The 26,449-nt window shown below is 44.0% G+C and overlaps 1 protein-coding gene across 3 annotated transcripts in view; it reads left to right on the top strand.

The window, feature by feature from the left end:
- SCML2 (Scm polycomb group protein like 2) overlaps positions 1-26,449 on the top strand; it is a 73,135-nt gene that overhangs the window by 18,666 nt on the left and 28,020 nt on the right. For 2 of the 3 annotated variants that reach the window (XM_060234036.1, XM_060234037.1), the window contains 4 exons: positions 2,073-2,175; positions 4,985-5,053; positions 15,402-15,472; positions 16,911-17,145. In XM_060234036.1, coding sequence (XP_060090019.1) covers positions 2,154-2,175; positions 4,985-5,053; positions 15,402-15,472; positions 16,911-17,145 — 397 coding nt within the window. In that variant the 5' untranslated portion in view covers positions 2,073-2,153. Of the gene's footprint in view, positions 1-2,072; positions 2,176-4,982; positions 5,054-15,401; positions 15,473-16,910; positions 17,146-26,449 lie in introns of those variants that run through there. The other variant, XM_060234038.1, reaches the window with a different exon arrangement.

The following is a 26,449-nucleotide window of genomic DNA, read 5'->3' as shown; positions in this document are numbered from 1 at the left end:
CAAGGTCATGTTGTTCAAGTTGTGGCAGACAACACAATAGCCATGTTCTGAATAAACAAGGTGGCACAGTGTCTTGCACTCTGTGAGGAAGCCATGCAAGTATGGAAGTGGGCAATTCAGCATCATTGTTGGCTAGGCTATTTATATGGCTGGTGTGGAAAACATCTGGGCAGATTCAATGATCAGAAAGGAGCATTGCAAGTGGATGCTTCACAAAAAAAATCTGACATTTTCAGGCTTTGGAGTCACCCACAAATGCCACAATGCAAAGTGTGCCTCATACTGCTCCCTAGCAGCGAAGAACCCTCATTACCTGGGGGACAAATTCCAGTAGCTGTGGTACAGCAAACTATTTTACTCTTTTACAGCCTTACCCTTAATTGTCCATGTTATTTGCAAACTATGGAAGGACACATCTCAATGCCTTCTGCTTGCTCCTTCCTGGCGCAGACAGCCATGATTCCATAGTCAGCACTCTAGCACACAGGCAATACATCTGTCTACCTCCAGAAGCTGATCTAATTTCATACAACAACATTCTTCATCACAATGTGGCATCAGCTTGGAGAAATGTTGACTGAGGGGTGACATGATAGAGGTTTACAAAATTATTCATGGGATAGAGATGGTAGAGAAAGAAGTACTTTTCTCCCTTTCTCACAATACAAGAACTCATGGACATTCAATGAAATTGCTGAGCAGTCGGGTTAGAACTGATAAAAGGAAGTATTACTTCACCCAAAGGGTGATTAACAAATGGAATTCACTGCCACAAGAGGTGGCGGCTGCTGCAAGCATAGACAGCTTCAAGAGGGGATTGGATGGAGCAGAGGTCCATCAGTGCCTATTAGCTACAGCATATTGTTGGAACTCTCTGTCTGGGGCAGTGATGCTCTGTATTCTTGGTGCTTGGGGAGGGAGCACAGCAGGAGGCTTCTAGTGTCCTGGTCCCACTGATGGACCTCCTGATGGCGCCTGGTTTTCTTGACCACTGTATGACACAGAGTGTTGGACTGGATGGGCCATTGGCTTGATCCAACATGGCTTCTCTTATTCTTATGTCCATGTCACAGCTTTGGAGGTTTCCCTGAGCACTTATTTTTTTCTGATGCTGGACATGATGAGAGAGGCCAAGAACCACCCTACATGATAACCCTGTTCTGTAAAGTGGGTTAGGTATGCCTACTAGGCTACAGAAAAATGGCTGCAAACTTCATCTTGTAGTCTCTCCCAAGGCTCATTAGGTGGCTATATCTACGTCTCATGGGGTTTAATGGTAAACCTCTATTTTTACACCCTGACAGCATTTCCTCAAGGGTGTACAATGTATTCTTACCACTGATGCTCCCAGCCCCTCAGTAACGCCTCTCATTCTCTCCAAACCATGGCTAAACCATTTGAAGCCTTAGCTGCTTGCTCCTTAGCTCATATGTCTGTTGAGGTGTTTTTAGTAGCTGTCTCTTCAACTAGATGAGTGAGTGAATTGGCTGCCCACTGCCATAATCCTCCTTTTATTAACTTGTATCCTGATAAGTTGATCCTCAGAACTAGGTTGTCTTTTATCCCAAAGTGGTCTCCTCTTTCTCATAAACCAACCTGTATTTTTCTCTCACACTGAGGATGGCAAGAAGGACCACTACACACAATCAGTGCTTGTAAAGCACTGTTGTTTTATTTAGGCAGGACTCAACCTGGGTATTCACCATATGCTGTGTCCTAGTGGTGGTATACTTTCTTGGCAATGGCAGTGTGAGCATTGAGGATACAGATGCTCTCCCTTCCTGTCAGATGATAATATTGATATTGCCAGTTGGAGGGGGGATTGTCCTCTATGATTTTTGAATGCTTTGGAAGCTTCTACCATGGGAGGCCTGCTCAGATCCCGGATATAGATCATTTGATGAACAACAGTTGTGGGTAAGCACAATTCTGTTTTCTTTTTCATCTTTAAAAGGATTTTAAAAATCATAGGGTGTTTTGTTTAGTGTAACTTCGTAATTTCTCCCCTCAAGTAATTTTTGTAGTTCTTTATAAATCTATTTGACCTAATCTGCTGTATTACTACTTCACAGGAAACTTGTACTAAACAGAAGAGCAAAGTGTTCATACAGCATTTATGTTTTTGTTGTGAAAGGAAGATCAAACATTGTACCATGGGGAAAACAGCAGCTAAAGGTAAAGCTATTTTAAAGAAGTTAAAAGAATTTTTTAACCTCAACCATTCAGTCCTAAGAGCCTGGTAGACATGGCTGCTTGGAGATGATAGCACGAAGGAAGGGTCATGTAAGATTCCTTATGGTAACCATAGCCCCATAGCCAAGAAGAAGGCATAGGCAACTAAGAGGTAGGCAGCTTGTGGTTCTTCTGTTGGGTATGTCTCAGCATATGGATCTTACATCAATCAAAAGTTTATTTGGTATATAACCAGGATAATCTCTATGTTGAAATCACAGTAACATTGTCTGTGCCATCACAGTATAAAGGTTTAAAAGTTCAATTGACTTATCTGCAATGTTTACATTAACACAATTTTAAAAGCACTCATATAGAACTTAGACCTCACAAAATCACTTTATCTCTAAATTACTTCTGGACATTATCTTTGTGAGTTTTATGAGCAGTGGCTAAAACCTTAGCCCAGTTCAATGTGACCTGCGGATTAGGGTCAGATAATTTCTGGCTCACTTCCATGTCTGAAAACCCATGAAACCTCCTTAATATAGGATGGATTATCTTTTATCTATTGGCTTCATAATGCAGTGTAATTGTGTATGTTCAATTCATTCTATATTGCCTGAACCACAAGAGCAGAACTGCTCTGTCAGTGATACCTTTTTATACTGGCCTTCTGTTACCAATGAGGGGAAAATTCTGCATCTTGCCATTGAAAAAGCCCTGTGGTGTGATGGAATCTCTAGAAGCGATAAATATGTTACAGGCGATATGGATTTTAATTAGCCAAACCAAGTTTAAGGTGTTCTATTTGACTGGATTGTGGGTTGGATGTAAATTTGCTCATTAAAATATATTGCAAGTTGTACATTGGAGTATTTCTGTAATTAGAACAATCTGTTGGTTTAATATTGGTTCAGGATTCCATTCATGGAACTGAGGCTATGTGCTTCCTTCTGTGACCTTTTCCCTATAGCTCTGGTAGAATTATACAACTGACAGGGGGGATGTCTCAGATTTGAACTGCTAGCATTTTTATGTCTCAGGGTCAGTAAAATTCCACATGTCTTTCCTTACAATGAGGAAAGAGGGACAATTAGGCCACTTGTGGCATCACTGTGGGTTAAATAGATTCTAGTTTTTAAAAATCCAACTTTAGAAGCTGCTGAACTACTTTAACTTTGAAAGAGCTTGGGTTGTTTCTAAGCACTTTCATAAGAAAATTGAAGGAATTTTTAAAATGTTGTTTCATGCTAAGATAATAGATTTGCGCAAGATACCTTACTGTTATTATTCTTTACTTTGGTTTGTGGCCCATGATAAGTAGGGAAACATTTCCCACCTAAGATCTTAACATTGCTTCTTTTTTTCTGGACCACAGTTAGTAACGTTTTGGAGGCTGGTTAGATTGACTTTTGTTTATGTAAAATAAAGAAACTTTGCTCAGAATTGTGTTTCCTTGTTTCAGAAGATTCAAAAACTTGTTAGAATTCTAGCATATATTTAGTGCTGCTTGCTTGCTACATCTAGGTTGGAAACAGGTACTTAAACCACTTCTGAACTGTGGAAACTAGGAATGGGCACCAACTGAATTATGAACCAGGGTTTGTCACAACCAGGCTGGCTCATGATTCATGAATCCCTGGTTAAATGCCTTCTGAGTTCACTTGCAAGAGCCGTTGCAGCTTCCATGGCTTCTATTATATGCAAGCCAGTTCAGCAATGCTTTCACTCCAATTTGCCACTTGATAGTGGGCGCTGCGCAGGAGTGGAGTGCAAGCAGTGAATTTACCACTTCCAGGTGAATTTGCCGCTTGGACTCCACTCCCCCATGGTGCCTGCTGTCAAAACCTATTTAAAGGGAATGTTTGTGATCCAATTCATGAACCAGGGGAGGTCCATAGATCCCTGGTTTGTAAACCAGATGTAAGAACAGCTAATAATCAGTCCAAATCAACAGATTCCCAAGATGAGGCAAGATGGCATGCATTCTTGTTACTTGTCAGCCATTGCTCAATCTGTTCTTTGTGTTTCTATGTATATGTAATGAAGTTAGCTGCTATTGCAGCAATATGTGGCAATGAATTATGTAGGGTGACTATGGGAAAGGAAAGACTTGGTGTTATAAGGGAATATATTTTTCAATTTAAATTAATATATATTTTCTTAATAATGAAACATGTTTAGGTTTCTTTTTTGTACCTTCCTTTCATACTATAAGAGCCTCGTGGCGCAGAGTGTTAAAGCTGCAGTACTGCGGTCCTAAGCTCTGCTCATGACCTGAGTTTGATCACCGGCAGAAGCTGGGTTTTCAGGTAGCCGGCTCCAGGTTGACTCAGCCTTCCATCCTTCCAAGGTTGGTAAAGTGAGTACCTAGCTTGCTGGGGGGAAAGTGTAGATGACTGGGGAAGGCAATGGCAAACCACCTCGTAAAACGTCTGCCATGAAAATGTTGTGAAAGCAACGTCACCCCAGAGTCGGAAACGACTGGTGCTTGCACAGGGGACCTTTCCTTTCCTTTTTCTTCATACTATACCTCTCCCAGTTCCTCCAAATTTCATTGAGTACATGGCTTGTGTATCATGCTCCTAAACATGTTTACATAGAAGTAACTCTTGTTATCTTCTGTGGGTCTTTTTGCTTCTAGGTAAATGTGCTTAGGATTGTAGCCGTAGCATTTTTGTCATTTCATGTGTGTGCCTAAACTTAACCATTAGTTTTATTAATTTCATCCTGTTAACAGGTTTGCATTAATACAATTTTCAACAGAAATGTTTTTATACTATAAAAATTATGTCCTATATCTCTTTAGATTCCAAGACTATTAAAAAAGAAAAAAATGGGAAGAATAATCAGTCAAGCAATCAGTTGGTAAATAATGGTACGTATCATAAAAGCAAACAACACATTGTCTTTTAAAACTATCACATGTTGCTATATATGAGTGGCAGCCTAACAAAACATGTTCGCAATCCTGTAAACCATTAGTATTACATATGTGACTTCTACATAGTCTTGGGACTTAAGGTTGTATATCATCATTATGTTAACTTCGGTTTCTTTGTATCTGAGGAAGTGTGCCTGCACACGAAAGCTCATACCTTGAATAAACTTTTGTTCATCTTAAAGGTGCCACTGGACTCAAAATTTGTTCTATTGCTTCAGACAAACATGGGTGCCCACCTGGATCTATCATGATGTTCTCTGTGTGTTTCTTCTAAGGCAGGATGTCTTACATGGCCGTGGGATGAGACCGGCCATGAGCAACTGGTCATTATCCTTATTGCCAGATTGTTGAGGCTGGGCATTTTGTCCCTGTATACTGTCCCAGTAGTAATAAGTAATAGGTGGGAAAAGTGGGAGGGTGGAATCAGAGAGATACTTTAAGATAATACTGTTGTAACAATGTTTTAAGCATATTTGTATTTTGAGTAAAAAATAATATCATTAATTGCGTTTGCTTGTATCCTTCATCAAATTTATATCTCCCATACCTGGCATTACATTTAATGGCACATATGTGCCAGCCCTACAAATTGACATTTATGTCAGATCCAGCCCTTGTGACAAATGAATTCGGCACTTCTGCCTGAGGGAACTTATCATGTTTTTAGGCAAGGGTGCCCAACATTTTTGAGCCTGCAGTCTCTTTGGAGTTTTGACACAGGGTAGTGGGCATGACCACAGAATGGCTATTACAGGAAGTGATGCCAACAGAATGGCTGCCACAGGAGGCAAAGCTAACATATGAGGTTAGGGAGTTGTGTTATGCATAACTCTAATAGTGACTCTTCTGCATTTCAGGCAAAAGGTCTGTTTACCAGGATGCCTTTTTAAATGAACATTGTTTTAAAATATATTCCTGCGTATACACAGTTTACCTTCAGTCATGCAGTGAATATCCTTGTGCCATGGTGGCAGCTGCTACAACATTTTTAAAGATCTGCACAGCCAATCAGATCTCCAGTGGCTAGAAGTCCAGCTAGAAAAAAGCAGGGTCCCACCCACTTTCTAAAACACTTGGTATGATCCAGGAAAAGATATCAGTAGGCCCCTTAGGCACCTATGGACATCACATTGAAGACCCCTGCTCTTAGGCATGGATTTTACAGCACTGTTTTCTAATGAAAAGAGTAAAGACACTATCATGTACATGCATGTACATATGTGTACCTAAAACATATGTGGACTTGGAATGACTCTATGCATGTTGTCTGTCAGCAGTTTGGTACCTGCTTATTTTCATTACATGTCAATTTCCAACGGCAGGACATAGGTTTGAGTTTTCAGTATTGCAGCTGTGAGAGGGAAAGCAAGGTGAGAAAAAGAGATTTTGCATAAAACTGAGAGTGGTAAGCAGAAGGGGGAAGGTCCTAACGAATGGTGTGGCATTAGATTTGTTAACAAGACAGGCTGAACACTAGGTGGAAGAATTTGAAAGTATTTGAATAACATAAAATCATACAAAAGGTATTTCCACATAATAAACCAATACAGTACTGTAAGCCAAACCTCATATTCTGCTTTATGTAATACTCATACAAGCTCCAATTAGCTAATAGTAGTGTGATGTTTGTCAGGGATGGAGAGGTATCTCACAATAGATCCTCCAAGGGCCAGGCGTCACTCTGTACAGTTGCATTCATCTTCCTACAAGTGTGGGTCTTTTACTGTTTCCCTATCAGCCTGTCAGTTTTGGTCCTGCAAGGATTCCACTCCAGGAACTAACGCTGACTATTGTTGAACAGCCAAGCAGATGCTCTGTTGCCTCTCCTGAGTCTCCAAGAGTTCTCTTCTTGTTTTCTGCTCTCCCGGCTCAGGAGAGGCTGGTAGACAAGCCAGCCTCTGTGGCGTCCATTTCTTCTCCTGGAAGATTAAGCAGCCCAGCCATGACTGGGAAGCATTCTTGCTTCCCAATGCTCACCCCATTGGGTCTGCTGCCAGATCTGTCTGCTCAGGTGGGGATTCCATTAGTGTCAAGCTCAGTTCATCAGATTCCTCAGAGGAGGTGGCAATTGGTTGGCCCATGACATCCTATAGGTGTAAAAGCTGCTGAGGTGAGACTCTCGATTTGGAATAGAGAAATGGAGGATAGGGTAAGGCATCCTCTCTTCCTGAAGAGTAGTTTTAATCATCTGCCAGACTTTACACACATTTGCTTGTAATATTTAGATAAGCCCTCAATCTGTGCTATTTGTAACTGAAATGTTATTTTTGTTGTTAGAAATATGACTGAATTATTACTGAGAATTCTTAGCTGAAACTCCAGAAGTGGCTTAAAGTTAAGTAAGAACAGCCATTAAAAACAGAACAAAAAATCCAAAAAGATTTAAACAGTCTTGCAGTCATTTATGATAGTTGACAATAAAATCATCTCTTAAATAACAGCAGCATCAGACCCCTGGAGCTCAACACAATTCACATAAAATTTGAGTGAATATGAAGGTTTTCACTTGGTACATAAGGATTAGAGAGGGTGGGTGTCTAGCATGCATCGTGTGGGGTACAGGGTGGGGGTCAAAAGTTGATAAATCATCTGCAGAAAATGTTTCCGCTTTGGTGACTACTCGCCCCAGCTTTGAGAGTCAGAGGCACTTGGTCAAAATCTTAAATGTCAGGTAGGCTCATATGGGAGGAGGCAGTCCTTTCAACAGTGTAATCCTAAACCCTTGTAAATTTGTAACTCCAGTGGGATTAGGAGGATGTAACCCTGTTAGGATGGCAGTGTAAATCTCAAATTCTGCTAACACTGAGATCTTTAAAGGTAGTAATAACTAGCCCTTTGAATTATGCCTGGAAGTGGCAGCCAATGTAGGTATTGGCAAATTATGTTCTGATAGCTTGTGCCACTTAGCAATCTTGTTGCCATGTTTTGCACTGCTCAGAGCTTCCAAACAGACCTTATATATAGTTCCACATTCATTATATTGTATTAGTATAATGTAGATGTGATCAAAGTGTGGATAACTGTGCCTAAATCTTGTGTATTTAGAAAAAAAATGCAGCTGGTGTGGAAACTAGAGATGGGCAAAAGCACTTTGGTGTAGTGGTTAAGTGTGCGGACTCTTATCTGGGAGAACCGGGTTTGATTCCCCACTCCTCCACTTGCACCTGCTGGAATGGCCTTGGGTCAGCCATAGCTCTGGCAGAGGTTGTCCTTGAAAGGGCAGCTGCTGTGAGAGCCCTCTCCAGCCCCACCCACCTCATAGGGTGTCTGTTGTGAGGGGAGAAGACATAGGAGATTGTAAGCCGCTCTGAGTCTCTGATTCAGGGAGAAGGGCGGGATATAAATCTGCAATTCTTCTTCTTCTTCTTCTTCTTCACTTTATGCCACAGAGGAAGCATATGCTTCCATCTGTAAGCAAAAGTCTAATATACTTAGTTTGTGCGTATATGTGTAAAGTAGTTCTAGATATGCTAGTCTTATGACAATACGGTCATATTGTGAATATCCTTCTTTTAAAAAATTGCAAAACTTTTCTTTATGGACACCAAAAATCCTTGTAGGACTGTATCTGCTAGAATATTAATACTAGGAGTAAGGCCCATTGGGAAGAAAAATACAATGGGCTCTAGAAGGAGACTCTGGGCAAGTGCCCTCCCACCCTTGCTGTCTTTCAGCCACCCAACTGAAGGCATTCACTCCCCACCCCTACCTCAAAGGGAGCTGATCTCTGCCATCTGGAGAGCAGTTGTAATTCTGAGTGATCTTAGCCCTCACCTGGAGACTGGCAACAGTGGTTCCCCAGGAGGAAATGGCATTATACCTGTCTGAAGTCCCACGCCTCCTCAAACTCACCTTCTCTAGGTCCCATCCCTTAGATCTCCAGGAAATTCCTAAGCTGGAATTGGCAACCCTGCATAGGAAAAGGACAGTGTTTGTCACAGTGTGTGTGGAGGGGGGGAATCAAAGCAGTTTACATAATTCTCCTCATTCCTCTTCCCTCCTTTGATCTGAACAACAACCTGTGAGGCTTCGCTATCTCCTTCTTAGGCGACCATCCTGGGGCGAGGCTGAGGGGAGGAGGGAGTGACAGGAAAGAGGCAGGAAAGATAGTAAAAGTGGGACAGCCATGCTCTCTGAGGAAAAGCCTGGTGGTGCCAGGCTCTCTGGCTATTTCAGCGGCCTTTGGAGGTTGCATGTGTTGGACGCTGTCTGTGTGCCGTTGATAGGGTGGCAGAGGTCTGTTACCAGCAGTGGTTGTGATGCCTTTTGTGAAGCCGCAGTAGAGCAGCAGGCCTTTCTGAGGCCGACTGACAGAGAAGACAGAGAGAAGCATCAAAGATGTGTCTCTCTCGGAGGTAAGACTGTTTTGACGGTTGTCAATATTCCTGGTCCTGCAGTAGGTGGGGGCAGGGGAGTCAGCCAATGGGAGGTCAGAGATGGTGACAGGTGGTTCATTAGCCAGTAGTGGATATCCCACCTCCAAGAGTGAGGGAACTGTGATTTGCCACCATGCCATGGGTTTCATTACTAAAAGATGTTTGCTGTATAGATACTAGTTTGTGTCTTTATATGTATATGCACGTTTCATAAAAAGCAGAAATTTGGTACACTTGAAGCTTGAGACACTGATCACTAGCAAGATCTGAAAATTGGATACCTCTCCCTCAAAATGGGAAGAATCCATAGAACTACCTTGCAGGAGAATGAAAATTAATTTACATTCAGGAGGCTTAGGTTGCTAGCAGTGTTCCCTCTAAGCTAAGTTAATATGAGCTAGCTCACAGATTTTTAGACTCCAGCTCACACATTTTTGTTTTTGCTCAGGAAGGATGACCCTAGAGCACAATAATTTATGCAGTAGCTTGCAACTTTAATGCCTGTAGCTCACAACTTTAATACAAGTAGCCCACAAAACAGAATTTTTGCTAACAAGACTCTGCAGCTTAGAGGGAACATTGGTTGCTAGTAAGATTTTAAAGTGATTTATTCCATCTGAAAGCCTAAATTAAGGACAAGAATCTCACAATAAAGCTGAGGCTTCAGGACAGTGCAAGCTAAACCTTACTTGAGATGGAACGTTGTCCTGTGGGGGCTTCAGAGTACTTCATTTCAGTCACCTCTGGGAGAGTTCTAATATTTTTTTTAAAAAATATATATATCCTGTATCAGTCATTGCTTTTGGAAAGAGCAAGGAAAGGAAAAAGCAATTTAAAAAGCAGTCTTGCCTGATGATGATGATATTTCATTAAAAGTGCTCAGTATTCTACACTTCCCCACAGGCTAAATTAGTCCCCTTCAGTTGGAATTTTTCAGTGGACTTTTTCTGTGTTACTCAGCCCATTTGTGGCTGTTCAGCCAGCTGCTTCAATGTATTCTTTCTTAACAGTACAGTACAGTCTAGTCTCAGGGTTACCATGGCATGGATCCAGGTGGTCAGATCACCTGAGTAAAGGTAGGGGGCCAGCTTCCTAGCTTGCCTGAATTGGTAGAAAGTGTCCCCCCCCCCCCCCCGCACATTAACTTGGTTTCTCCAGCAGTAATGCTGGATCAGTATAAACCCCTAGGCTCTTGAGCAGGGGTGTTGAACTTATTTGTTATGAGTGCCGAATCTGACATAAATGAGACCTTGTCAGGCTGGCCCATATGTGTACTTTAAAGTTTTAAAGGACACAGACAAACACAAATATATTTTTTAAAAAAACTTAAAATGAAACATGCTTAAAACTTCAGCACACATTGGTTTTAAAGATGCTTTCTTTGTATCTCTCCCATAGGATCCAGGGAAGTGTGCAAAGGAAGCTCTGGCTCTTTCCTTCCTTCCCCAGGGGACCAGGAGCCTCAGCCAATAGAAGTAAGAGAGGCTTGGCTTAGCACTGCTGTGAGATTAAGACAGCCTGGGAAAGCAAGCTATCCCTCCCCTGTTCTTCTCCAAGGGAGGAGCCTCAGCCAATGTAGAAAGCAGAGGCTTTGCTCTGTAGCTCCTGTGTGATTGAGGGAGCCTGACAAAGCAAGCTGTTATGCAGAAGGAAGCAAGAGAGAGGGAGAAGGAAGCAGATGACAGTCAGTTGCTTGGAGGCCTGATAGGAGCCTTCTGGAGGCCTGATTTGCCCCCCCCCCCCCCGCCGACCACATGCTTGACACCCCTGCGAGTCTTGAGGAAGTGAGCAAGGATCAGCGAACCCCATTGAAAGTATGAAGCACACTGTTGTTCAAGAACTCTACCTTCCCAGCTGGTATTATCTCTGTCTTGTCAGGTTTAAGTAGATGTAAATAGCTGTTGATCTGTTTGGACTAACAACATTTTTAGAGAAATCTAATTCATACCTGTTCATCAGGCATTCAAATCACGGGGTCAAACCTAGTGGGCCAAACTCACTATTATTATGGAAAGATCCGATGACACATCTGTCTAGAGAAGCCACTAGGTGGCAGCATTGTATTTTAGTGGTGCAACCTTTATGTTGGAATTAGATGAATGCAGAAAAAAATGACAAGTGTGCCTGTTCACAGGAAGGCCTGAAGAATGTGCAGCTATTGCCAGTATAAACAGGGATTTTCAACACATTCCCACTCAATAGGCATAGTCCAAAGTTATGTCTATTGACTGAGCAATACATAAAATACCCTGTTTGTACTATCAGTTTGATATACTCTGCTTGCCTAGCAGCTTAGCTCAGCTTGAGAGGCTTGTAAGCCCTCTTCTACCTTTGCTTCTAGTTTGACTTTTGGAAGGGAAAGGGGAAGGAAAAAAGCAAGGATGTGGGAAAGTGGCAACATATACTACTTTTGTTTGTGTAACAGAAGAGGAAGGCAAAGAGATTCTCTTTCTGCCCCATCCCTTTTTGTGTATAGATAATATTGCGACATATCTGCTTGTGTATGTATGTGGCTCTATGTGTTTTTGCAAGAGATAAAACAAGTTCAGGTCCATGCCTGCCTTCTCCTCACTTCCAGAAATGGTTGCAAGGCATTTGTAAGACCTATTTTCAGTGCTGACTAAAGGCTTAGAGGAGGGACTGTTCCTTGAGCTTTAAACAATTTATTGTTCACCTTAAACAATTTTAAAAAAAACTGGTGCATTTTAAATGCAAATAAAAACTTTTTAAAAAGATTATGAACATGGTGAAGAAGTATGTGCCTCTCCATGAAGTGAATGGGTGGGTGGGAGAAGAGCTGATCTTTATAGATTGAGTACATCTTTACTGATTCAGGGTAACTTGCTTGTGAACATAATCAGTGGTGCTTGAAGAAGTGAGTGGGTACAGCAGTCATATCCAGGGCTTTTTTGTAGCAGGAACTCCTTTGTATATTAGGCCACCCCCCCCCCATGTAGCCAATCCTCCAAGAGCTTACAGGGCCTACTGTAAACTCCGGGTGGATTGGCTACCTCAGAGGTATGTGGCCTAACATGCAAAGTAGTTCTTGCAACAAAAAAGCCCTGGAACTATCATAAATTGCAGTACAGCCACATGGTAAATACAAATTTATTTTTAAAAGTCAATATAGGAAGATAGTGGTCCTTTTCTTCCTTGTCCCCCATACAAAAGAATGGTTATATTGTCCTGCTAATTCTCTTAAGCCTTGATGCATAAACTACTTTATTCTATTGGACTGCTATACAAATTAAGATCCAAGTAGTGAGACTCAAAGTCTACGTATTTGTTGATTATTGGTGCCTTTGGAACTGTCCATTGTAAATTTGGTAAAATGACGTTGAGTTAGATCCCAGTGGGATGCTTTCCTCTGGCATTAGGAGTCACACTTGGAGCTCTTGTGTCAGTAGAAAGATTCTTGCACCTGAGGAAAAAGCTACTGTTCTGCAGAATCAGTCCTTAGAGAATGCAGTTGTTTAAAAACACTGTTAATGTGGAATCCAAAGCATCTGTATTTTGATTGATATCTGGAATGATTTTTTAATTTTACTCTGGAGTAATTTTTGCCCAAATGCCCCATGGCGCAGAGTGGTAAAGCTGCAGTACTGTAGTCTGAACTCTCTGCTCACGACCTGAGTTCGATTCCGGCAGAAGCTGGATTCAGGTAATCGGTTCAAGGTTGACTCAGCCTTCCATCCTTCTGAGGTCGGTAAAATGAGTACCCAGCTTGCTGGGGAGAAAGTGTAGCTGACTGGGGAAGGCAATGGCAAACCACCCCGTAAAAAAGTGTTGTGAAAACATTGTTTATTTATTTATTTTATTCGATTTATATCCCGCCCTACCCCACCGAGGTGGGCTCAGGGCGGCTTACAACATAAAAACCAACAGAATCCATTTAAATACATTCATGATAGATTAATAATTATAATTATACAATACAATATATAAAATACATAAAAACACATAAAACTTACTACAATATGTACTATGCTAACCTTCCTTAAATCAATTCTTCAATATTCCAGTATGAAATAATCTGGTGTTATAGATTGGAGTGTTCAGGCATTCTGATAGCAATTAATTATATGCCAGCCGGAAGAGGACTGTTTTGCAGGCCCTGCGGAACTGTTCAAGGCTCCGCAGGGCCCTCACCTCTTCCGGGAGCTGATTCCACCAACAGGGAGCTGCAATCGAGAAAGCCCTGTCTCTGGTCACTTTCAGACGGGCCTCCTTTGGCCCAGGGATTGTAAGGAGGTTTTGGGACCCCGATCTCAGCACTCTCTGGGGAACATGTGGGGAGAGACGGTCCCTAAGGTAGGCAGGTCCCAGGCCATAAAGGGCTTTAAAGGTCATAACCAGCACCTTGTACCGAACTCGATATGTTATCGGCAGCCAGTGCAGTCCCCGAAGCCCCGGCTGAATGTGCTCCCATCTAGGGAGCCCTAATAACAGCCGGGCAGCGGCATTCTGCACTAGCTGCAACTTCCGGGTTCGGCACAGGGGCAGCCCCATGTAGAGGGCATTGCAGTAGTCTAACCTCGAGGTGACCGTTGCATGGATCACTGTTGCCAGGTCGTCGTCCTCCAGGAAAGGAGCCAACTGCCTTGCCCGCCTAAGATGAAAAAATGCGGACTTGGCAGTGGCCGCTATCTGGGCCTCCATAGTTAAGGTAGGCTCCAATAGCACCCCCAGGCTCCTAACCCTGTGCGCCGCTGACAGAGGCACACCATCAAGGGCCGGTAAGGGAATCTCCCTCCCCGGACCACGGCGACCCAGGCAGAGGACCTCTGTCTTCGATGGATTTAGCTTCAGCCCGCTCAGCCTGAGCCATCTAGATACAGCCTGCAATGCCAGGTCCAGGTTTTCTGGGACACAGGCAGGCCGGCCGTCCATAAGTAGATAGAGCTGGGTGTCATCTGCATACTGGTGACAACCCAGCCCATATCTCTGGGCAATCTGGGCAAGAGGGCGCATGTAGATGTTAAACAACATCGGGGAGAGAACTGCCCCCTGAGGGACTCCGCAGTCCAGCGGGTACCTCTGGGACAGTTCACCCCCAATCGCCACTCTTTGTCCCCGACCCGTGAGGAAAGAGGTAAGCCATTGTAAAGCCAACCCCTGAATCCCCACGTCGGCGAGACGGCAAGTCAGCACCCGATGGTCGACCGTATCGAACGCTGCCGATAGGTCTAACAACATCAGTACTGCCGAGCCGCCTCGGTCCAGATGCCGCTGGAGATCATCCACTAGGGCAACCAGCACTGTCTCCGTCCCATGACCCGGGCGGAAGCCCGAGTGATGGGCATCAAGGACGGAAGCATCCTCCAGGAAGCTCTGTAATTGCAGCGCCACTGCCCTTTCAATAAGTTTACCCAAAAAGGGTAAATTCGAGACCGGCCGATAGTGTGCCAATTCGGCCGGATCCAGTGTTGGTTTTTTTAAAAGGGGGCGGACCACTGCCTCCTTAAGAGGTGTTGGAAATTGCCCTTCCATGAGGGATCTATTTATGATATCCCGTATAGGATACCTGAGCTCCCTCTGGCAGGATTTAATAAGCCAGGAGGGGCACGGGTCCGAATTGCAAGTTGTGGGGCGTGCAGATAAGAGGATCCTGTCAACTTCCTCCAGGCTGAGAGCGCCGAAACCATCCAGAATACAGTCTGAAGACAGGCAAGGAGCCTCGGATTCGCATACTGCCTCCAATATGGCGGGGGTGTCGCGGCGGAGCGACGCGATTTTATCTGCAAAAAATTGTGATGCGACGTCACCCCAGAGTCGAAACCTTTCCTTTTCAATTTTTGCCCAACCTCCCACAAGTATGGCAAATATGCATAATTATAAAAATATCCAATGCATTTTTATATATATTTAAAAGGAAGTATGTTTAATTGTTTTTCTATTTTTTAAAGACTATTTTAGCTGGGATGACTACTTGAAAGAGACTGGATCCATAGCTGCACCCTCATGTTGCTTCAGACAGGTAGACCATTTGATATATTAATGCTTTATAATATTAAAATAAATGTTATACATTAGGTTTCCATTGTAGTTTTTTTATGTTGCTTGCATTTAATATAAGGTTGAGTTACAATTCAGATGGATGTTACATGTTTTGTTTCCCCCCCCCCTCTTTTTTTTTTTGTGGCTGTGTATGTGTCCATGCCGGGCGACTTCTACTGGGGCATGGAGAATGTTCAGAGAAGTCGGTTGATATTCTGCCTCTGCCTCTAGTTCTGGTATTTTTTGGAGGTCTCCTATCTAAATACTTGCCAGGGTCTTTCCTGCTTACCTTCTGAGATCTGACAAGATCAGGCTTTCTTGGGCTGTTCAAGTCATGGCTACCTGTTGTCTTAATTTTTTTTAAAAAAAGATGAGATTAATAAATGCCTTTAGTGACTTTTAAAATAATTAGTTTAAATTACATTCCACCATGAAATTAGTATAGTACAGCTTTTCCACATTGATCTGAAATGTACATGAGATGCCCATATTATCATCTCATTTAGGTCCCAGTCCTAGGATTGGATCTGCATTTTTTTTTAATCTTAAAAAACTCTGAAAGAACATGAGTGGAGAAAGAATGTCTACCTACCCCACCCCACCCCACCCCAGCGGTCCACTATCTACAAAGACTGCAGACACAGGGGAAAAACAATTCCTGATCCAGGCACTTACAAAACAAGATTGAAATGCCTAGGTTGCTTTGCCAAGTACTAAAATTTACAGATCTGGGGTCTAAGATATTAGAACTCACAGAACCATCAATAAGTCCCTGTCTTATTTCTAAAAGCTTCGAAGTGTGCCCATCTGGCTCAAAGAAATGACTCAGGCACTTACAGAGCCATCTCTTAAGTGCCAGGATTGATTCTTGGATGGTGAGACTGCTCCTCATGAGTCTCTTGCAATGTTATTTGATCAGATACAGTCTGAGAGATTGCAGGTCCTGTTTCAGTTGCAAAATTCATTCTAATAAGCTTTCACAGCCATCTCTAACTAAAATTTATATGACAATTGTTGCCTTACTACAATACACTACAAAATAATATATTTCTGTAAGGTCCTTTTGTTGAGTATGTATGGCAAGCTCGGTTCTAAGTCTCTGCTTCAACACCCAAGTTGATTTGAGTATACTGCTGTCTTTTAGCAAATCTGCCTTAGTAATATGTAATTGATAAATTTGTTTGTAAGATGCACTTTGTGTAGGGCTGGAAACCTTTTCAGATTGCTAGGTATTGGAGTCAATTGATTATCTGAAATTTTCTAGCCATGTACACTTTACCTTGGTGTAAAAGGACAAGAAGCAATTTTCTAGCAACTCTATAAAAGTACTGCTGGTTCATTCTCTCCACCTCCACCCCCCCCCCCCCGACACCCTGAGAATATTGTCCAATAAATATCTCACTTTTTCCTTCCTGCAGTCTAGGATTCCACCTACTAATGATTTCAAAGTGGGCATGAAACTGGAAGCTCATGATCCTCGCAACATTACCTCAGTATGTATAGCTACAGTCATTGGAATTACGGGTGCCAGATTAAGGTTACGACTGGATGGAAGTGACAACAAAAATGACTTTTGGAGGCTTGTTGATTCATCTGACATACAGCCTGTTGGAACCTGTGAGAAGAATGGAGGGATGCTTCAGCCTCCACTAGGTAAAGATTTTTTTTTTAATTCTCACACACGTGAAAACTAAGTTTTCTCTGAGGCCAAAGGTGTTTGAAATTAATGACCTTAGAACAACAGCAATGGCCAGGAGAGATGTTAGCCTCCTAAGAAAACAAAGAAAGGCTAAACTTTGTACATTTTGGGTTCTTGGGACTTAAATAGGCAATGTATGAGAGCTGCTTAATTGGATCACCTGATGTCTTTAAGATCATTTAGTAACAGCCCATTTGAATGAGGGTTCGTGTGTGAATAACTGTTTCTGCCTCACTATTTCCCTCATAGAACGTGCACCCTGACCCAAAATCTATTAGCCTTGAAAAGGTGGCATGTCGTTTTTTCTAACTCAGCTGCCAGCTGCCAGAGAGTGTAGTGGGAAAGGAACTGTATCCAGGAAACCTTGTGTGCAGAGGGAGGGGACAATCTCCAGGACTTCCACCCTGATTCAGGTTCTCTATGACTATTTTAAAAATGAAATTAAAGATATTGAAAAATCTGGTCAGATCTTTCTCATCTTATTACAGCTTGTCATTTCCTTCATGTGGTCACTACATGTGTGTGTTATACATTCTTCTCATATGTTCCCATATGCCAGCTGATCCCACACAAAAGGTAGCCTGCCTGGCATCAATTAGATCCTGTGCTATTTACATCATAGCTCCCATTGTATGGAAGTGCTCCCTGTGAAGATGGATGGGGTGTTGTCTCTAGAGTATCTCTGTACCAGATGCTGTTCCAAGGTGGGAGCCACCTGCCAATCATAAGCACCACTGGGCAATTCCTGAAACATGGAACAGGTGCCACATTGGTGAACAGTGGTCAGAAGAGTCACAGATGGCATGTCAAAATGCCAAATGTGTTTCTTGAGCCATTAATTATCACTGCTGTAGAGGTATTTAGGAGATGCGGAAAGGTTACTGAATTTTCTAGGGCTTTTAGAAAATAAGAAAAGTATGGCTGATCCAACCAGTGGTCAATTTAGTCCAACATTCGGTTTCACATAGAGACCAACAGTTGAAGGGACAACAATAGGGCATAGAGGCCAAGGCCTTCCGCTGGTGTTGCCTCCTGGCACTGTGATATTCAGAGGTTTACTGCCTCTGAATGTAAATTCCCTTTATTCATCATGTCTGGTAGCCACTGATGAATCAACATCCATTAATCAGCGCTAGTGACCGTCACTACATCTTCTTACAGTGAATTCCATAATTTAATCACATCAAGATTGCTTTTGTTTGTCCTGAAACAGTACCATGCATCAACTACATTGATTTCCTCTGAGTTCTAGTATTTAGGAGAGGAAGAAAACATACTATCTGCTCTTTCTGCCCAATGCATAATTTTATAAGCCTCTATCATTCCCCACCACCCCTGCGCTTGCCCTAATGAGGTATAGGTTGAAGGCATTTGGGGCGGTTCTAAATTGGGGTGCACTCCTTTTGAAGGAACAGGACCATAGTCGGGGTGTTGTCTGTAACCCAAGCATACTGCTAGTAAGTAGATAGCAGCTGTAGCCAGGAGTGCCTTTTACCAGCTTTGACTGGTTAGCCAGCTGTGGCCTTTCCTGGGCAGATAAGATCTGTCCACTGTGGTGCGTGCCCTGCTTACATCTAGATTAGATTACTGCAATGTACTCTATAGGTAAGGTAAGGTAAGGTAAGTTTTATTCTTATATCCCGCCCTCCCCCGCCAAAGGCGGGCTCAGGGCGGCTCACAAACATGGCGTGCCATGATTTAGTTAAAATACAAAATATAATATAAACAAAATATAATATAAACAAAATACAAAATAAAATATAAACAATGATTTAAAATACAGTTCAATTACATAAATTAATTAAAATAGATAAAATAGGTGCTATATGTGTGATTGCCTTTGAGAAGTGTTAGGAAACTTCAGTTGGTGCAGAATGCTACAGCCAAGGTGTTGACTGGAATGAGCTGTAGTAATGATATCACTAGTTTTGACCATCTGCACTGGTTCCCAGTTTGTTTCTGGGCACAATTTAAGGTGTTGGTGTTGATATTTAAAACCCTATTTGGTTTGAGCCCAACATACCAGAAGGACCACCTACTCTCTTGTGAACCTACCCAATCATTGTAGTCATTGTTGAAGCCACTGCTTTGGATACACCTGATCTTCTGAGATTAAGTGGGTGGCAACCTGAATAGGGCTGCCTTGGTCATGGCACCAGAACTCTGGAACTCTCTCTGTAGGGAGATTTGTCTGTCCCCATCTTTTACTGTCTTCTGCTAATGGATGAAGACTTTTTGTTTGTTTTGGCATTCCCTCTGTAGTTCCTTTTTCCTGCCCGAGTTTTTAATTTAAAAAAATGTTTTATTGTTTTAATGACATTGTGTGTTTTTAGTTCTGATTTTAATTATGTGTTGTTGTTTGGATGAGTTTTAATGGTTTTAAAATGTGATTGGACTATGTATGTTTTAATTTATAAGCTGCATTGATGGCTCTTGTGCAAACAGAAAGACAGGACATAAATGCTGCAAAAGTTTTAGGGGAAAAGGGTTTTGTGAGATTTTAGAGTGTCTTGAATTTTTTCAATTTGAGCCATCCTGAGCTATGGGAAAGATGGGGTATAAATATTTAAATGTGGCTTGAATAGTGCCACTTCCCAAACTGGATTCTGATGTCATGCTAGATTAGTTGAGCATGCAAAAGGAGTCTTTTTGCCATCATCTTTAATGCCTGTTCTGAAAAGAGCTGGTGACTTTGAATTTATCACCTGCGTAGACTAACAAAATCCTCAGGGGCTAATGACCTTATTTTTAAAAGATGGATTTATTTCATACTGGACAAAAAGGGTTCTCCAGAATCTTCAATCTATTGGCCTAGTGGAGAACAATATCCTTCAACTTGACAGCTCTCATGCTAAAACTCTGATACAGCAAAGGATCCTTGACACTGAGAGATAAGACATCGAGAGACAAAGTACCCCACTTCCTGATCGCAGAGGACAACAAGTATCTAACTGCATCGGTTCCATGTCTTGCACTTTTGGTGGTACCTAGGCAGAGAAGAGCCTATATGCTGGCAAGATGGCAGGCTCTTCTCTCAGCAGTCCTTGATGGAAAATTCAAGAATATTTCTCTAGATAAAAGATTGTGTATGTGCAGATCTAATGAGATTGAATCCATTGATCATATTTTATTATACTGCAATATGTATGTAGATTTGTGAGTTCATTATACCCTTTGTACAATTTTATCCTAGATGCTCAGATAAAGTAAATACAGAGAGTTTACTGAAAGGGAACAACTCTCAACTAACTACTAGTTGTGCAGAATTTCTTTCGGCTGCTTACCAAATATGTAAGAATTTTATAGCAATAAGATTAATTTATCTAAGGACATATTACTACTATGGTTATGTACCAACATGTTTTACTGTATTCAGTTTTTTACAACTAGCATTCTTATGTTATTCTGATCTATGATCGTAACAAAGTAAGTAAAGAGTGACCAAAATGTCCAAATCTGGATTCAGGCTGCAGGGCATTTGTCTTAACCAAATGTGAATGAAAAACTGACATTTGTAGTAATTGTTGAAGTCACTGCTTTGGATACACCTGATCTTCTGAGATTAAGTGGGTGGCATCCTGGATATTCAATTAGCGGAGATATCTGTACTTCTGTTTGTAGCTTTGTTGGGTATGTAACTGAATGCAACACTTATTTATCTGAGAGCGGGCTTGAAGGTTGCACAAGCTTATGCCACAAGTAATATGTTAGTCTTTAAGGTACCATAAGAGTGTGGTATAGTGGTTAAGAGTTGTGGATTCTAATCTGAAGAACCAGGGTTGATTCCCCACTCCTTCATTTGATGCCAGCTGGCTTCAACTTTGGATGGCCTTGGGCCAGTCACAGTTCTCTCAGAGCTTTCTCAGCCCCACCTACTTCACAAGGTGCCTGTTGTGGGGAGAGGAAGGAAAGGTGATTGTAAGTTAGTTTGAGACTCCTTAAGGTAGAGAAAAGTGGGATACAATAACTACGGTACCTCTTCATTATGTTAAAAGAAGTTAGTGTTTCAACTTCAAACACTGTGTGGGAAATCTACTGTTTACTTATTTTTTTATATATCTATAATACTGATTCTCCTGTTGTGCTGGCAAATCTGAGCATCCTGATTGGTTGAGGCTCAATGGGATTGTAGGGTATCAGCCTTTGGCCTGCCAACTATCAAACAAGAGTACTAGCGGGCCTTTGGTTGAGTATGCTTCTCTCTCCCACCTGAGTGGCTGTTGTTAGCCAGCAAAGTTGATTCTGTCAGTAAAAGGCAACCATACTTAGTTCTGGCAGTTAATGTAGGAACACACTATTGACCCATCACAGGTTGATCACTGTCTCTGACCTTCCATTAGCTGTCTCTCCTGCCCCCGCCTACTGCAGGCCCAGGAATGTTGAACAGACTGCCAAAAACAGTCTTACCTCAGAGACACCCACATCTCCAACCCTTCTCTAGAGCTACTGCAGCCTCGCAAAAGGCCTGCCAACACATGCAGCCTCCAAAGTCCACAAAAATGACCAGGGCCTGCCGGGGAGTGTTTCCTTAGAGCCCATGGCTGCCCCCTGGGAAGTGATAGCCAGAGACTGTTGCTAGGCAACTCAAGCTGCTTTTATCAGGAAAGGGAGAGGTCTCAGGGGAATACAATACCAGACAGTACATCCTCCAAATCAGTTTTTTTCTCCAGGATGGGGTGAGAGGTATGTTGTCTGGAGTTCAGTTGTGATTCCAGAAGATCTTCAGGCTCCATCTGGGGATTGGCTAGCCTACATCTGGCTGCTTGCTACTGTTCAGCTGCAGTCCCCCTATGACAGCCAGTGTGGCATAGGAGTTAGGGCTTCAGAGCGGGTCTGCTAGACCCAGGTTCTTGCTATGGAAACTGGAGATTTTGTGGTGAAATCTAAGGAAGCCAAAATTTGGAGAGAGGAGAGGGGTCAACAGAATATAATGCCATTAGAGTCCACCCTCCAAAGCAGTTACTTTCTCCAGAAGGAGACATATCTGTTGTCTGGATTTCAGTTGTGATACTAAGAAATCTTCAGGCTCTATCTGGAGTTTGGTTACACTAGGCCTGGCTGCTTGCTGCTGCTGTAGGGAAGGAAATAGGGTTGCCAACTTTAGATTGGGAAATTCCTGGAGATTTGAGGGGTGGAGCTTGGAGAGGGTGGGGTTTGAGGTGTGGAACCTCAGACAGGTACAATGCCATAGACTTCACCATCCAAAGCAGTCATTTCCTTCTGGGGAACCATTTCTGTCAATTTCCAGGTTAGGGCTCTAGATCACTCAGCATTACAAATGCTTTCCAGATGGCAGAGATCAGGTCCTGTGGAGAAAACGGCTGCTGTGCAGGGTGGACTCTGTGTCATTATACCTTGCTGAGGTCACTTCCCTCCTGCTTTATCAATGCTGTGATATTGGACCACTCACAGACTTTCAACCTAACCTACTTCACAGGGTTACTGTGCAGATCAAAAGGGGGAGAAGAGAATGATATGAACTGCATTGGTCCACAGAGTGGCCAGACCGTCCCGGTCACCTGGGAAAGTCCCGGTTCTCGCCCCCAATTCCCGCCTCACGGGCTGGCTATACAGGGACCATTAAAGTCCCGGTTTAGCCAGCGGGGAGCCGGCGGGCCACGCGCGGGCGGGGAAGGCGGCGAGTGAGGGAGCCAGCGTCCCTGCGCGTGCGCACGGCGGTGTGGCGGGCTCTGCGCATGCGTGGGGACCGCCACAACGCCGTGCGCACGCGCAGGGACGCTGGCTCCCTCACTCACCGCCTTCCCCGCCGGCGGGCCCCGCGCGCGGGCGGGGAAGGCGGCGAGTGAGGGAGCCAGCGTCCCTGCGCGTGCGCACGGCGTTGTGGCGGAGGCCGGGGAGGCGGTGGAGAGGCCGATGCTGGTCCCTGGAGGCCCGCGCGCGCGGCCCGGTGGCGGAGGCCAGGGAGGCGGCGGAGAGGCCGGCGCTGGTCGCGGGAGGCCCCGGGTTGGTGGGCTCGGCCACCTCCTCCTCAGCCGCCGCCAGCCCCGCCAGCAGCACCAGCCGCCGCTGCGCCTCCTGGCCAGCCCGCCCGCCCGGAGGGGAGGCCGCCACCCGCCCTGGAAGAAGGTAAGCAGGCAGGGAGGGAGGGGGCCGAAAGCGGGGCGGCCTTCCTTCCTTCCTTCCCTCCTCCCTTCCTTCCTTCCCTCCCTCCTTCCTTCCTCCCTCCTTCCTTCCCTCCCTCCTCCCTTCCTTCCCTCCCTCCTTCCTCCCTCCTTCCTTCCTCCTTCCTTCCTTCCCTCCCTCCCTGCTCCCTCCCTCCCTCCTTCCTTCCTTCCTTCCTTCCCTCCCTCCTTCCTTCCCTCCTTCCTTCCCTCCCTCCCTCCCTCCTCCCTTCCTTCCCTCCCTCCTTCCTTCCTCCCTCCTTCCTTTCTTCCTTCCTCCCTCCTTCCCTCCTTCCTTCCTTCCCTCCCTCCTTCCTTCCTTCCTCCAGCCTGTCGGTCACTTCCGGGTTCCTGTCCTGCATCTCGACCTGTGTTATTAGTGACAGGCTGCTTCGGCGGGCCACTGCGCCGGCCCCCTGGGTCCCACAACGATGGGACCGATGCCACAGGGACGGGCTCGAAACACTCTATAACCCCTCAAAAGAACAGCAGTCTAGCTCGCTTCCCCCGAGCCCTGCCGCCATAAGCCTCAAGGGGGCTCATTTTGCGGCATCTCCCGGCGGGAGGGTGGCACCCACACGGGACACATATCAAATGAAAGAGGGGGCGCAGGGCTATCAGAAACAGCCGGCGGAGGGAGTCGGGAGACCACCCCAATGGGGGATCCACACCCCGAAAGTGATGAAGGTGGCGCAGATAGAGCCAACAGAGCAAACAGGACAAAATAAATAGGCTGCATTATGCAGCACAGTCTCACTGGAATCTCACTGGAATCTGACTGGCTTCTCAGCATGGAACCCGTTCTCTCTAGTCTTCTCACTTTGAAAAAAGTAAAAAAAGAGTTTTATTTAAATTTATTTCCCTCTTTCCCTCTCTATAAATAATCTTGGTGTTTCCGGCGGTGATATTTGGGGGATTTTTGGGGACGTCACAGGAAGTGCTGTGAAGTCACTTCCTGTTTCCGGCAGTGGCATTTGGGGGAAATGATGTCATTTGGGGGGGAATGATGTCACAGGAAGTGATGTCACTTCCTGCTTCCGGCAGGTGGCGCGTGGGGGGAAATGATGTCACAGGAAGTGATGTCACTTCCTGTTTCTGGCGGTGGCATGACATCACCGGAAGTGACGTCACCGGAAGTGATGTCACTTCCTGTTTCCGGCAGAGCGCGCACGCACACACATTCCTTCCCCCCTCAAGGTGTCCCTGGCTGGCCTGCAGATATTATGGCCACCCTACTAGAGAAACACTGTAGAGACTGCAGGGAGGAGGAAGAAGATGGAAAGCTAAAGTCAGATCAGTTCACCTACAGAAAATGGCTGTCTTGGGTGGGTGGGAAGAAACCAAGGTTGGAGGGAGCAAATGTCTTCACTTGGGTGAGTGGATGGGAAGACAGCAAGGCACTTGCCCACAGTCTCTTTCTAGAGCCCTTTGTATTTTCCTTCACAACAGACCTTATTCCTAGTTGCAGATAAAGCATTAAGATGCTGGAGATGGATAGGTGAGTTGGATTCGGAGTCTTACAGATGATACAAACAAGCCATGCATCACAGATAGCATCACTTTCCTATCTGTAAAATAGCATAAGTATCAATAATTGAGGCCTGTGAAATATGAACTAAAATGGCTATATTATATGGCTGTATTCTGTGTGGTTATATTATATAGTACATATCATGGTTATCTTAATGTATTTCAAATAAAATGAAGGGAAAATACATTGTGGGTATATTTAATTCAGTGTTTGGATTTATATCCTGCCCTATCCCGCAAATGGGCTTAGGGTGGCTTACAACAGTAAAATCAAAAAGTTAAAATAATGTCATAAAAACAGGAATTACAAAATCAGGAGCAGCACAATAAATAATCTTACAGACATAGGTGGCAAAACCACCCAACAGCAAGTGGCTGATTACTAATAGCATGACATAAACACCATAATGGTGAAATGCTGGGGGAAGCGATGACTTTCAGACACCCACTGGATTAATTAAAAGCCTGGTGGAAGAGCTCCATCTTGCAGGCCCTGCAAAACCTTGGTAAGTCCCTCAGGGCCTATATCTCCAGCAGAAGCTCATTTCACCAAGTAGGGGCCTGGACTGAAAAGGCCCTGGCCCTTGTTGACGCCAGCTGGCGATCCTTAGGACTAGGGACTATGAGAAGATGTTGAGTATCAGAGCTCAGAACCCGAGGGGTTCATATGGGGAGAGGCGGTCCCAAAGATATGCAGGCCCCTGGCTGTAAAGGGCCTTAAAGGTAAGGACCAACACCTTGAACCTGATCCAGTACTCGAGAGATAGCCAGTGCAGTTCGCGCAGCATCAGATGCATCCACACCTGCGTAGACTTTGATGCCAACAATCAGGCTGCTGTGTTCTGCACCTGCTGGAGTTTCTGGAGCAGGATCAAGGGAAGCCCCACGTAAAGAGAGTTACAATAATCTAATCTGGAGGTGACTGTTGCATGAATCACTGTGGCTAGATTGTGGGAGGTAAGGTAGGGGACCAATTGCCGGGTCCACTTCGGATGGAGAAAGGCGGCCCTTGCCGTGGTGGCGACCTTTCTCCATCTGAGGTGGACCTGGCAGTTGGTCCCCTACCTTACCCACAGAGAAAGAGGCATCCAGAATACCTCCAGGCTCTACACCTCTGTTGATGGCATCAAATGGGTGCCATCGAAGGGCAGGAGCCTAATCCCACTCTCCACCCCTGACCCAGACACAGGACTTCCATCTTTGATTGATTCAGTTTCATTAAATAAGTATAATCATAGTATCGTGAGATAGAAAGTTGGAAACAAAGCTGCTTGAATTTGTATGTTTCAGCATCATCTATAATTTTTAAAATGTTGGAAGCAGTATTTGCCCGCTATTATGCAATCAGCTGCTGTGGTAGATGTAAACTGACACCTGTTGTGTTCTCTGAACCTTACTTGGGTTTCTGCATGTTCTGGAAGAGAGACTGTGATAATAGACTGTTTCACGCTACTTTATTTTTCCATGTTTTCTGGAGATAAGCCTGATGCTAATGTGTTAGCTGAATTCATTTTGAAATACTTATTAACAGGTTTACAATTTGTTCATAGATTGATCTGGGAGCTAATTTTGTATATAATTGTCTCCAGCTATCTTTACATAAAAA

Source organism: Heteronotia binoei, chromosome 3, assembly GCF_032191835.1.
Source record: "Heteronotia binoei isolate CCM8104 ecotype False Entrance Well chromosome 3, APGP_CSIRO_Hbin_v1, whole genome shotgun sequence".
NCBI lineage: Eukaryota > Metazoa > Chordata > Lepidosauria > Squamata > Gekkonidae > Heteronotia > Heteronotia binoei.
Note: the sequence above shows the minus strand (reverse complement) of the source record. Positions and strands in the feature narration are given on the sequence as shown.